General features: G+C 56.6%; 1 protein-coding gene across 5 annotated transcripts in view; it reads right to left on the bottom strand.

Annotated features, from left to right (window-relative positions):
- The window catches only part of ZNF609 (zinc finger protein 609), a 124,497-nt gene that overhangs the window by 4,031 nt on the left and 108,481 nt on the right, over positions 1-11,985 (bottom strand). For 2 of the 5 annotated variants that reach the window (XM_019504547.1, XM_019504551.1), the window contains 4 exons: positions 8,287-8,374; positions 4,666-7,015; positions 2,989-3,355; positions 1,886-2,061 (listed from right to left, as the gene is read on the bottom strand). In XM_019504547.1, the coding sequence (XP_019360092.1) occupies positions 1,886-2,061; positions 2,989-3,355; positions 4,666-7,015; positions 8,287-8,374 (2,981 nt within the window). Of the gene's footprint in view, positions 1-16; positions 96-605; positions 823-1,885; positions 2,062-2,988; positions 3,356-4,665; positions 7,016-8,286; positions 8,375-11,985 lie in introns of all 5 variants that reach the window. The other 3 variants (XM_019504548.1, XM_019504550.1, XM_019504549.1) reach the window with 3 other exon arrangements.

Here is an 11,985-nt window from a genome sequence, read left to right as displayed (position 1 = left end):
TAGGGCAGAGGCTTACCGTTCTCACCTCCGGGGAGGTGGGTATAAGGAGGGGGTGGAGCCCTGCTGGCTGGCAACAATGGCTGTAGAAGAGAGACCTGCAGAAAGAAGCAGAGAACAGATCAGGAGCTGCACGGCAGCACCACAGGATGAATGGTGGTGATGCCGAAGGCTGATGACAATGGACCTGCAGTTCAGGTCACTCAGCCTTGCCCTGCCCTGCCCTGCACTCTGCAGTGGCCTGGAGCTGGGCTCATTGCCAGGGGGCTCCAGCACTAGCCCTGAGGCTGGGAACAATGAGTTGCTCTCCCCGGAGCCATGACCCCAAGACTGGCAGCGCCCCATAGGCGGGAGCAATTCACCACAACAGGCCAGGGAGGCCATGAGAGCTGTCTATTTCAGCCTGGTGCTGCCAGCCCCCCAGGGCAGGGGAAACTCAGGGGGCTGCCTCAACCTGCCTTTTGCTGCTCCCCCTCATGCTCATGCCAGGTAATCCCACACCCACCACGGCTGTTCAGCCCAGCCCTTCCCCCCACTCAGAACTCTAGACCCTGGCACAGACCGAGCCCCCCTCTTCCACTCCCTGCCAGCGGGCCCTCTGCTCTCACCTGTTGCATAGGGCAGGTTGTACTGTGCTGGCAGCAGCGAGTACCCTAGGTGGTGGTGGTGGTGATGCGTTGACATGAGGCGTTGGGAAGGGGAGGTCCGGGGTCGGTCCACGCTCCTCTCCCCGCCTCCCGCTGCCCCGACAGTGCTGCAGCCTCCGCCTCCCCCCACCACCCCACAGCCACTGAGCTCTCGCTCCTGAGACGTCTTCTCGCTTATCTGGACAGGGAGGCACAAAGGCGCATTGAAGATGGTGGACAACCAGGCACCACGCAAGTAGGCTGGCTCTGATGTCCACAAGGCAGGAGGTGTCTGGGCATGGTGTAGCATGTGCCATGGGGATGAGGCTACTCGAGCAACTGTCTGAGCCAAGGGCCCAGCAGGTCACTGCAGGCTCCTCCAGTGACTGAGCTCCTCACCCTGCTGGTGCTGCCACAGCCAAGATAGCTCTGGACTTCTGCCAGTGAGGTCACCTCCAGCCACAGATGAACAGGGCTGAGGCTGGTCAGGGCTGGGGAAGTGGCTGCACAAGGCGCCATTACGGCCCTTTGTAATTGGACACAGTATGCTCCACTTCCTGTCTCAAACACCTGTCTCAGGATGCTGGTGCAAAGAGGCACGAGGCTGCCCCCCGTGGACAGGGAAGGGACAACAGATGGGCAGCACCAATTTGCCTATTGTATATAAACACCCACCCCATCATCCCCCTACCTACATCACAGGATGGTGCCTCTACACCCACCCCACACAGTAGGATCATTTTCCAAGGCAGCTTCTCCCATGGGTTACAAGATGGATCCCAAAACCCAAATGCTTCCGGGGTCTGCCAGCCCCAGCTAGACCCAGGATGTCCTCCTTTCCTCAGGGCAGATTTCTTGCACCCATGGCTTCAGCACTGTTCCCAGAGCATGAATGAGGGGGCCTGGGAAAGGAAGCCACCATGGAAGAGGAAGCAGTGCTGGGGGATGATGAAGTGCTGGCCTTGCCTTGCTGGGAAAAGCCACTTCCCCTCCTCACGCCTCAGGGTTAGCTTACAGTCTACAAGGGCGTCACGCAGCCCAGACACCACCATGGTACTGGACCATACTGAGGCCCTGGGCATGGGAATGGGAAAGCCTGTACTAAGCCACTCAACAGCACCCACCAACAGCAGGTCTGTGGGGCTAGGCTCCAGCAGCTATTGGGGGGGAGGGGGGGGGAAGCGCAGTCTGAGCACATGGGCAGCACGTGGACCCTCAGCGGGCCCACAGTGCAGAGAGGTCCTGCCCTTCCCCAGGCTCACCGTGGGGGACTTGCTCTTGTAGTGGCTGGCATGCTGCTGCAGGATGTCCAGGGCCTTGGACTCCGAGCTGGATTTGCAGCTCACGCTGGGGCTGGCTCGAGACTTGTCGCTGTCGTCGCTCCCAGAGGCCTTGCTCCCATAGGGGGAGAAGGAGTAGCTGGAGGGCAGGTACGATCCTGCAGGGAGAGGACATTCTCACCAAGCAGAAGGCGGCCTCAGTGCCGCCTGCGGCTGTTTCCCAAGGGAGTCAGGGTGCTCAGGCTGGGGAGGTCCCGGGCTGCCACCAGGGTGGCAACAACCGGTGCTACCAGCCGTGGCTGGGCAGGGCACTGCGCCAAAGCTGCCAGCACAGCTCTGTGATGCTCCCATGACAACAACAGCAAAACCCTCACTACAGCACGTGAGACCATGTCTCTCCTTCCCACCCCAAGCCTGGGAGGCTCTACCACTCCAACCAGCCGAATACAAGGATGGCTGAGCGCAAGCATGGTGCCGAGGGACCAGCCTGCAGCCCCCAGCACTGCCCCGCACCTGTCTCTCCATACAGGTGGCACCACAGAAAGCAGGAGCAAAGGCAGCTGGGGAACCATGCTATAAACACTGTTGCTGGGGGCTGCGCCCATGTCGGCCCCTGGCACTGGGACAGAAGCACCAGGCAAGGGGAAGGCCAAAGTTCAGTTGTATACAGGGCAATGTTACCCCACTCCTGCCTGGGTCCAAATTCCAACATTTCCAACAGGGTGCAGCATTGGTTCCTTGCTATCCACCAAGCTAAACTGGTGGCCCCCTCCTGTACCACTGCTGTATTCACCCCCTGAATGTGCCCCATGTTCTCTTATTTCCCCCCTTTGGGAGCCTTCCAGGCACAGGAAGGCAGCACGGTGGGCAGGTTACAGGGAGGAGACTCAGAGACCTGCATTTCACACCTGGCTCAGCTTTGATTACACAGCACAACTCCTGCCCACACTCCCCTGCCGCAGCCCCAAGGAAGATGAGAGGACAGGAGGCCTCCCCCACTGGGCTGCCTCTTAGAAAACTTTCCCCTCTCTGTCCACATGCCACCCAATGTAACACTCCCGGATGTACCCATACCAAGCCCCTACCTGGGTAGTTCTGCATCATGACCGTCGGCATGCCCCGGTAGCTGGGGTGGTTGGGGTCATAGGACTGGCTGTAGGAGTAGCCGTGCATGTAGGGGATGTAGGACTGGTGCTGGGTGAGGGGGGAGGACACGGGAACATGGACGCTGGGCCGGGGATCCTTCCCCACCATGCGGGACTCCTCAGTGGGCGTTAGCTTGCACTCGGAGCTTGTGCTCTCCTTCCCATCCTCCTTGGGGATGGCCTCTTTGCTTCGGCTCCTCTCTTCTTTCAACTTCCTGTCCCTCTCCTCCTTCCACCGCTCGTCCTCAGTCTTGATGTCCGAGTACTTGGCGGGATAAACATAGGTCCACATCCGGGGCTCTGTTTCCTGCACAAACCACCAACCAACCTTGTTAGAGTGGCCATACCCCTCCCTTCACTACACCCTAGCAACAGCACCTCCTATCACACTCCCTCCCCCACACCCAGAAAGGCTTAGAGCCAGATGATGACCAGGGAAGGAAGTGGTGGCCTCTGCTTCCACAGGCCGCTCAGTCTCCCTCTGCTCCCAGTTCTGTGATCCCGAGCACAGCAGCCTCATACCTGGTCCCACATGGGATACACAGAAACACAAGAGTGTGCATGCTATCAAAGGCCACCATCCTTCCACCAGCCAGTTCCTATTGCCATGGGCAGTCATGACACCAAATGCCACTCCTACCCTGACCCAAAGGCATCTCAAAGCCAGGTCGTGGCTGCTCCCTACACCTATGCAGAAGAGCCTGAGAGCAGAGAGTCCTGCCATGGAGCACTGCCATCAGTGTGCTTACTCCTGCACCAGGTACAACTCACTGCTGCTGGGTGGCAGTGACAGAGCCTCACAAAAGAGGTAATAAAAAGTGGCCAGAAGAACAAATGGAAGCAAGACAGAGAGAGAGGGGAGGGGGAAGGCATCTCTGGAAGGTGGAGGCCTGGTCTTCTCCACTGTGCTTCCTAGGGGTTGCCTCTCCTCATTCTCCTGCCCGTTTCAGACACCCTGGCTCTTCTTGTGATGTCCTTTTGGGGATCAGACGACCAGGCTGGGGAGATGCCCCAAGAAGAGAGTCTCTGACTATTCAGCCCCTGATAAAGTAGGCTACTTACTAAAAAAGCTCATGCTTCTCTGAACCAGTCAGTCTCTAGGGTACTGGCATGCCCTGCGTTCTGCCTGACACCAGGCTACCACAGGCAACCACTGCTATTTCAAGGTGTACAGACACCAAACCTTGTGCACCCACCATTCCCCACTGCCCTAACATGCCTGCTCTGCTGATGTGGAGTTAGCAACTCTTAGGTGCCTTCACTGGCTGGGTCCTTGGTGTAATTTCACTTAGGCCAAAGTCTGATGCTGGAGAGGAGTGAACCTTACACCCTGCAGCCAAGGAGAGATGCGAGCAACCCCACCAAGCCCAGCCCTGAGCCCACACAATGGCAGAAGCAGCCTAAGTCTGACACAGTGGGTGCAAAGAGCTCCACGCTAGGCACCTGTCCCTAGCTCTCTGCCTTCCTTCTGACAACAGCTGGGAGGAAGGAGAGGGCCTGGGAAGGGAGCAGGACATGGATGTTCTCTCCTTTGTGCCCTGTCCAGAAGCCCAGGCAAGAGCTGCAGGGACCTTGCTACTCCAAGTGTGTTCTCTGGCTGGGAGGCCAAGCACTTACCTGTCTGTACCAGAGAACAGGGTCCACCTCCGCCTGCCGGCTGCACTCAGAGCCAGCTTTTGTCTCTGTGGCCTCCTTCCCCAGGTGGCCAGCCTCACTTAGCTTCACCTTGAGTCCCTCTGCCACCTGACTGGGCAGCTTGGAGTCCTCCAGCTTGGGAATGATCACGGACTTGGCCGTGTCAGCAGCCCCCTGCTCCTTGGTCTTGCTCAGCCCAGATTTCACCAGATCTGTGAGGCTGGGGGCTTTGGTGAGGGTTGGCGGGACAGAGGGCTTTTGCTTCCACTCCTCCTTGAGGGCCACCTCTCTCTCCTTCATGCTGAGCTCTGCTTTCTTCTCCAGCCCTCGCTGCTGCTGCTGCTGCTCCAGGTTCTGCCTCTGCTTCTGCTGCTCTTCATACTGCTGGCGGTAAGCCGGGTTGGTGCTCAGCAGGTGGGCATGGTAGCCCTGGTCACTGTAGCCATAGGGGGGCACGTAGGCATACTGGTTGTAGTAGAGGGACTGCATGTACATGTTGGGTCGTTGTTGGATGACAGAGGGCTGCTGGCTAGAGCTGCTCAGCTCCGTCTTCTTCTCTTCACTGCCTTCACTCTTCACCTTCACCTCAGGGCTCTCTTGCTCCTCATCCTTTTTCATCTTTAGGGACTGCGTCTCTGCTGCCACCTGACTGCTGGGGTTCATGGGCCCAGGGCTCGACTGGGGGTAGCCTGGGGAGTAGTAGGTTTCAAAACCCTGGTAGTACGGGGAGTCCTTGCTCTGGGTCTGGGCAGGAAAGAGTGCTTTCTTTGCACCTTCTTTTATCAGCTGCTCAGGGTCCTTAGCCTTCACACTCTCCAATTTACCCTCCCCATCTTCTCCTGCATCCGAGATGTCTGAATAGGCTGGGCTGTTGGTTTTCACTGAGCTGGCCTCAGCCCCATTCTGGGTGACAACATGCAGTGGCGTCATAGGCTGGGCCGGGTTGGCATTCTCCAGTCTGCTTGTGCCTCCAATGGATGGGCTTGGAGCATTGTCCGTGAAACTGTAGATTTTATCTGCCTCAGCCTTGATACTGGCAAGCCGGCTCTGGTGGGGGTCAGATGAACCATTCAGAAGCCCCTCGCTTTTGGTCCCTAGGTCACTGGATTCCCCCCTGAAGGGGCTCTTTCCTTCCTCTGCCCTGCAGACCTTCCCAGGAGTCAGGGGGTTTTCAACTTCCTTGGACTCTTTCTTTTTCTTGTCCTTTTTCTTCTTATCCTTGGAAGGAGTCAGGGAAGGGTTGACTGTGAATGGTTCTCCCATGACTGTTGGCTTTGGCTGGATGGGTTTGAGCTGGGGGCTGTTAGGCATGGCCTGGACCACAGTAGTGGTCAAGCCAGTGGAGGCACCAGGGCTTGCCGCAGTGAAGGTGGCTGTCTGGAAGGTGTAGATCTGCTGGGGGGGAATGGCAGGGGCGATGGGTCTGGCAGACTTTAAGCTTTTAGAAGGGATCTTCTCTGGCTTTGTGCTGACTGGCTTCTTTGACTTGTCCTTTTCAACACACCTCTTCTCCAGTGAGTCGAAGCCATCGTTACTTGTCTCATCGGCCACCGAGGGGCCATCCTCAGAGCCATCGTTGGACAGGGCCCCAGGATCTGTGTCTCCTTCCCCTCCCAGCTTCTTCTTGCAGGGGACCTTGGTGCTGAACTTGCTGGATGGAGAAGGGCTGTGGGGTTCTATCAGCCGGACTTTGGGGGTGGCTGATCGAGCTGGCGAGAGAGAACCCTTCTGTGAGATAGGAGCCCCATTGCAGCTCCCAATGTCCGTGTGAAGGGAAGGCTCCTCGCCATACTCACTGTCCACATCTGCCTCCAGCTTGCTATCATCATCTGTGTGCGCGTGCGCCTGGTGGTACTTGAGTCCGTTGATGTGCTTGTATTTCTTGTTACAGTTTGGGTGGGGGCAGTCAATAAGGATAGGGGAGGGACAATTCCTGTCCAGGACAGCAGGCTCCACCTTGACCCCAGCCGGGGGCACGGCAGCCGAGCCCATCGAGTTGGTGCGAATGCGTTTGCTCCCTTTGGAGTCCTCGGAGCTGGAGTTCAGCTCCATGTCAGAGAGGGGCTTGCTTTTCCTCTTGGTCACTGAGGAGGGGCTGGCCTTCACATCCTCACCAGCACCGCTGGGCGGGGTACGGTGGTCTGAGGAGTTCTGGCTGCCCCGGCGCCCTTTGCTGTTGGCCCCTGCCCGGGTCTTGCTGCTGCTGCTGGTCCCTTTGCTGTCCGAGGCAGTGGCAGTCTCATTCACAGGCGTGTTGCTGTTAGGACGCATGCGCTTCCCTCTGCCCCGGCCATTCCGCATCTCCAGGTCACTGGTGGGAGAGTCGCAGAACCTGAGAAGAAAGAAAGCACACGGCTTAGGGAGCTGCAGGGGTCAGAGGGCATAAGCTGCTCAGGAGAGCAGTGCCGCCTGGCAGGCAGCCTTGCCACAGCCACAGAGAACATGCTGGGGTCTTGGAGGCTGGCCCAGCTCCTGCAGCAGCACTCAGAGTTCCTGTGGAGATGGGGTGCCAATACGTACTTTCTCTGCTGACCACTTCAATGGTCAGAGTCTATGCTCCACTCTCCTTCCCCCTATAGTCCTGAGCACTCCTCTCACACTTCAGGTCATGGCCTACCCTGCCTGCAGGGAGCTCACATGGTTACACACTGGGCAGGAAGACAGCAGCTATACTTGGCTCTAAGGCAGCAATGGCAGCCAGAGCTTGGCAAAGGGTTTCTGCCTCATGCCATGGAAGCAAAAAAGCTGGAACTCTCTAGGGAAAAACAGAAATGCAGTAGGGGCGCACCAATAAAGATTTTTTGGGCCGAGACCGATAGACGATTATTAACGAGCCATATTGGCTGATACCAATCCGACTGCTGATATGCAGCCTGGCAGCTTTGGAGAGCAGCATCCAGCAGGTAAGTCTGTTGTGGTGAGAAGGGAAGGTGGGCAGATTGAGGGAGGAAGTGGGGTTGGGGCAGGTGCCCAGCGACCCCTCCAAGTGGCGGCTGGCCCAGGCTGGGGGGCGGCAGGGGCCCAGGCAGCCTGCCACAAGGCCATGTCAACCTGGAGGTCCGGAAGAGAACCGATCTGGCGGGCCAGGCCGGGCAAGAGTTCCAGGAGCCCGGGCACAAATCCAGCTTCGCCCCAGTGACCTGCCCGAGGGCCGGGCAGGCCAGAGCCATCTCAAAGGGTCCCGACAGGTACATGGGGCCCCAGGCTGGGTGCCCAGCAACCCCTCCAGGCAGCAGCTGACCTGGGCCAGGGTGGAAGGGGCCCAGACAGCCCTCCATGAGGCCATGTCAACCCAGAGGTCCAGAAGGGGACCTATCCAGCAGGCCAGGCCAGGCTCCTGGAACTGCTACCCGGCCCAGCCGGGTCAGGTTGCAGGACACAGCTGCAAGAGGCTCATCCACGGGTAATGGGGGGCAGCTCCTGCCATTGCGCACACCCCTAGGGGAGGACGTGTCCCCCAGATCTGTGCATGGGGTGAGGGCAGGCCACCACTGCAGGCTTGGGGCTTTCACAGAGCAGGACTCCTCACGTTGCTCCATGCATCAGCCAAGGCTGCAGGACCAGCCTGGACCCGCTTCTTCCATGTCTCCACCACACACTCACCGGGGGGGCGCCCAGTCATGCTGTGTGCAGTCCAGCAGTGTCCCCACGTATGTCTTATTCCTCCAGGTCACGTTCACCACCAACATACCTGCAAAGCAAGGAGAAGAGGTTACACGCTGCCTGCTGCCCTGCTGGAACAGGCATTCCGCTCCCAGCCCCACGTGGGGAGGGGCCGTGGCTTTCCAGGTCTATCACTCGGGTCCTTGCTCCTGCCTCACTGGACAGCCTGGAGGCAGCATCCCTGGGTGGGGCCCTACCCAAACCTCATAGTGCACTGGCCAGGGCAGCAAGCCCCATCACTGCCTAGATGTCTGTAATGTGGGGGCAGGGGCTGAGTGGAGGGGCACAATTCCAAATCTGGGCTATTGAGAAGCAAGCATCTGCCTACTGGAGCCAGGGGGAAAGGAGAACAGAAGGCCTGCTGGAGGGGGATGCAGCTCTCCAACCAGTGTAGACAGTTGAGGGGGCTAAAGTAATGGCTCAAGAGCCTACTCACTTTCTTCTGTCCCTTGCACAGTAATGCCACAGCCCAAAGGTGGGTGAGAGAGGAGATGGGCACATCTGGGTGGGGTGCAAAGTCAGCAGGATTGAGGGCATGTGTACTGGTGAGGGGACCTGAGGAGAGAGAATGGGGCCATGGACGCAGAGACAGAGGAGTCCAAGAGGCTCAACGGCTGCATCAGACACCAGCTTGGAGAACTGCTCTCCTTTCCCAATAAAGTAAAGCTGCCCCCTCAGCAAGTACACGGCACCTCCATGAAGTCCAGCGTGTGAAGCTCCCAGCATCCCCATGGCAAGATGCACTAGAGGGCACGTTGCATTGCCAAGTTTCCCATCCCAATACCAGTCTTATGAGAGCTAGTCTTGGCATTTGGTTTAAAAGCACCAGCTCCTGTAGTCATGTGAATATGTGAGACTGCATTTTCTAGGCCTCTGGGCCACACAAAAAAGCTGGAAAAGAACGCCTGAAAGCTTTAGGCCCTGCAGTACAAACATAAAGGCCAGACGCTTGCTATTTATAAGATCCTTGTGGCTTTGGACCTCTTGGAGTTGGCAACATAGAGTTAATGCATCTCAGGGTAGGGTGTAGGGCAGTAATTCTCAACCAGTGTCCTAGCACCCTGCGGTGCCCCGAGATCCATTCAAGGGTGCCACTGAGGGCGACACAATGTTAGAACTGTCAAGTAAGCAAACAAGAGTCACAAGATAAACCCAGACACTTCAAATAGGAACCCGGGCAGGTTAAAAACCTGCCCTGTTGTGAGCTTCGAGTTCTTTGCAGCAGAAAATCTGCTCTGCTCTTTTTATGTATGCACAAAACACATGAAAACTAAGAGCTGGCATTATTGAGGGGCATCACAAGTTGGATGAGGGGTGCCTCCGGTTGAAGGATGAGCACCTCGAATCTGAAAAGGTTGAGAACCACGGCTCCCTTCCAGGATGCAGGAGGGGTGCTCCAAATCCCTTGTGGATATACTGCCTCTTGGCCACTAGATGTCGGGCTCTGCCATGAAATTCAGCCTCGGCACATCTTCCCCTTCCTCAGCCTGTGTGCTGTGACCAGGGTTCAAAGCAGCAGGCTGCCCCACACATAGTCCAGCCTAGCCACCCTGGCTTGACATAGCGGGTTATGTGGAGACACCATGTTCTCCCAATGGCCTGGCCACAAAGCATTTCCACACGACTCTCTCCACAAGGCAGGCAAAGCTGATGGAGAGGGGGAGCAACTTCTTGCGGACAGCTTCCTGCACCCAAGCAAGAAACCCTGCCTGGCCAGCAGCTGTCTAACACCAGGCCACTCCCCAACCCACCCTGCAGGAGGGGAGAGTCTGTCACCCCAGCAATACCCACTGCACATGATGCTTGCCCCCCCCCAGCACAGAGTCTGCAGTCACCGGCCCTCGCCTAACAGCCCGCAAAATACAAACAAGTAGCCGGTTTTCCTCTCTGCAATGCCCTGCTCCACCCACCTTGGAAGTGCAAAATAGACATGTCCAATGCCATGAGCCTTTTCCACTCCAGTGCACCGCCACATAGTAGCCAGGATGCAGGCAGTCTGAACCCCATCCCACAGCCAAAGAGCCTCAGCACCAGCAACCCGAATCCAGGGCTCCCGACAGCTAGTCAGGGGGTTGCCAACTGGCCTGAAGATTCAGTCTGTAGACTACAGAAAAGGAAGGTGGACAGAAGCTATGAAACAACTCACTCTCCCCAGGCCAAGTCCAGACAGAGCAGCTGTGAGGGCAAGGATATGGGCATGAGACTGGACTTTCTAGCCCTGGCTCCACATAAGGAAATCTCCCCAAGCATAGAGTGGAAACAACTACCAATGGTGAAGCCTGATTAAGCTCCTTCCAGTGCCTCGAGAGCCCTGGCTGAATGGTGCTGTTGGAAGCAGATCATTAGCAGAACAAGAAAATGCCATGGGTCACGGGAACCGCCCGTCCTTCGCTTCAGTTAACAGGCTTGCCTCCCGCCACTCTCCCACCTCTCCCCACCTCCATGCAGCATCTGGGCGCGGGTAGCTGCCAACATCATTCTCCTTCTGGAAGCCTGCTTCAATGCTAGCACCTTCTTAGGTCTCTTGTGGCCAGCAGGCTACAAGTACCTCCATAAGAAAGCAATTACACTAAATAATCTCGGGCCATTAGCAGAGTGAACTCAAGTGGATATTTCCTCCCAGCGATGGACTGCTCTGATTACTGCATAACTAATTCAAATAGGAGCAGAGTCCATTGAACAGAGTGCATTTATCTGAACAAGGTAAAACTTGGGAGATAGAAATCTCATTTACAAGGGCAGATGAGTGCGGCTAGATATATAGCGGCACGGCATCAGAAGATGAATGGAGCTCAGACAGTCCGGAACAGCTGTGCCTGGAGCACGCTTATAAATCTTGGTCCGTATTTCCCCAGTTGTAACATGCCAGCAGACAGCTGCAGACTTTTGAGAAATAATACATGGAATCGAGAGAGACTTGCGGAGCAGAGGGCCAAGATGCAAGTTCACTTTTAAAAATGGCAGGCCCCCTGCTGTGGGAGCAAGGGGGGTGACTTCAATGGGAATGATCAATTATTACCTCTATTTTAAACGTTTCCCCTCTCCCCAAAATGTTGAGAATTTACCCAGCAGTAGCCTGTAGAGAGAGGTGCTTATGGCATGGGGCTGGAACCCTGAAGATCTGACCGCAGCGATCAGAGATTGCTGTATGAGCTCAGGCAAGTGCCTCTCTTCCTCACTGGCTAGATGAAATAGCTACTTCCCCAGTTCACAGGAGAATTTCAAGGATACACTGATGCGTGTCTGAGGTGCTCCAGTATGATGAGGTGAGCCACAGAGAGACTTACAGACACAACAGCATGGTGCTATGGCAGGGGTCTTTCTCAGTAACTCTGAGCCTCCCTACAATGCACAATGGAAGGGTGCTGGTATTTGGGGTATAAAAGGCTGGGGAAAAATGCTGTAGTAGCCTTGCAAATCAGAGAGGAAAACTAACCCATCTAGTTCCACTGACCTGAGCTAGTGAAATATAAGTATATGGCATATGAGGGTGGAATGATGCCTGGGAGGCTCAAATTCCCTCCACATTAGTTCAGGCAGGGTGTTGTGCACAAGGTCTGCAGAAGTAAATTCCTAAGGCATGACCTGAGGCCTGCCACTGTCCCCTAACTGTTTACTGCTGAAAGTCTACTCCGGATA

The sequence above is a fragment of the Gavialis gangeticus genome, unplaced genomic scaffold, assembly GCF_001723915.1.
Source record: "Gavialis gangeticus isolate Ggan-Ray unplaced genomic scaffold, GavGan_comp1, whole genome shotgun sequence".
NCBI lineage: Eukaryota > Metazoa > Chordata > Crocodylia > Gavialidae > Gavialis > Gavialis gangeticus.
Note: the sequence above shows the minus strand (reverse complement) of the source record. Positions and strands in the feature narration are given on the sequence as shown.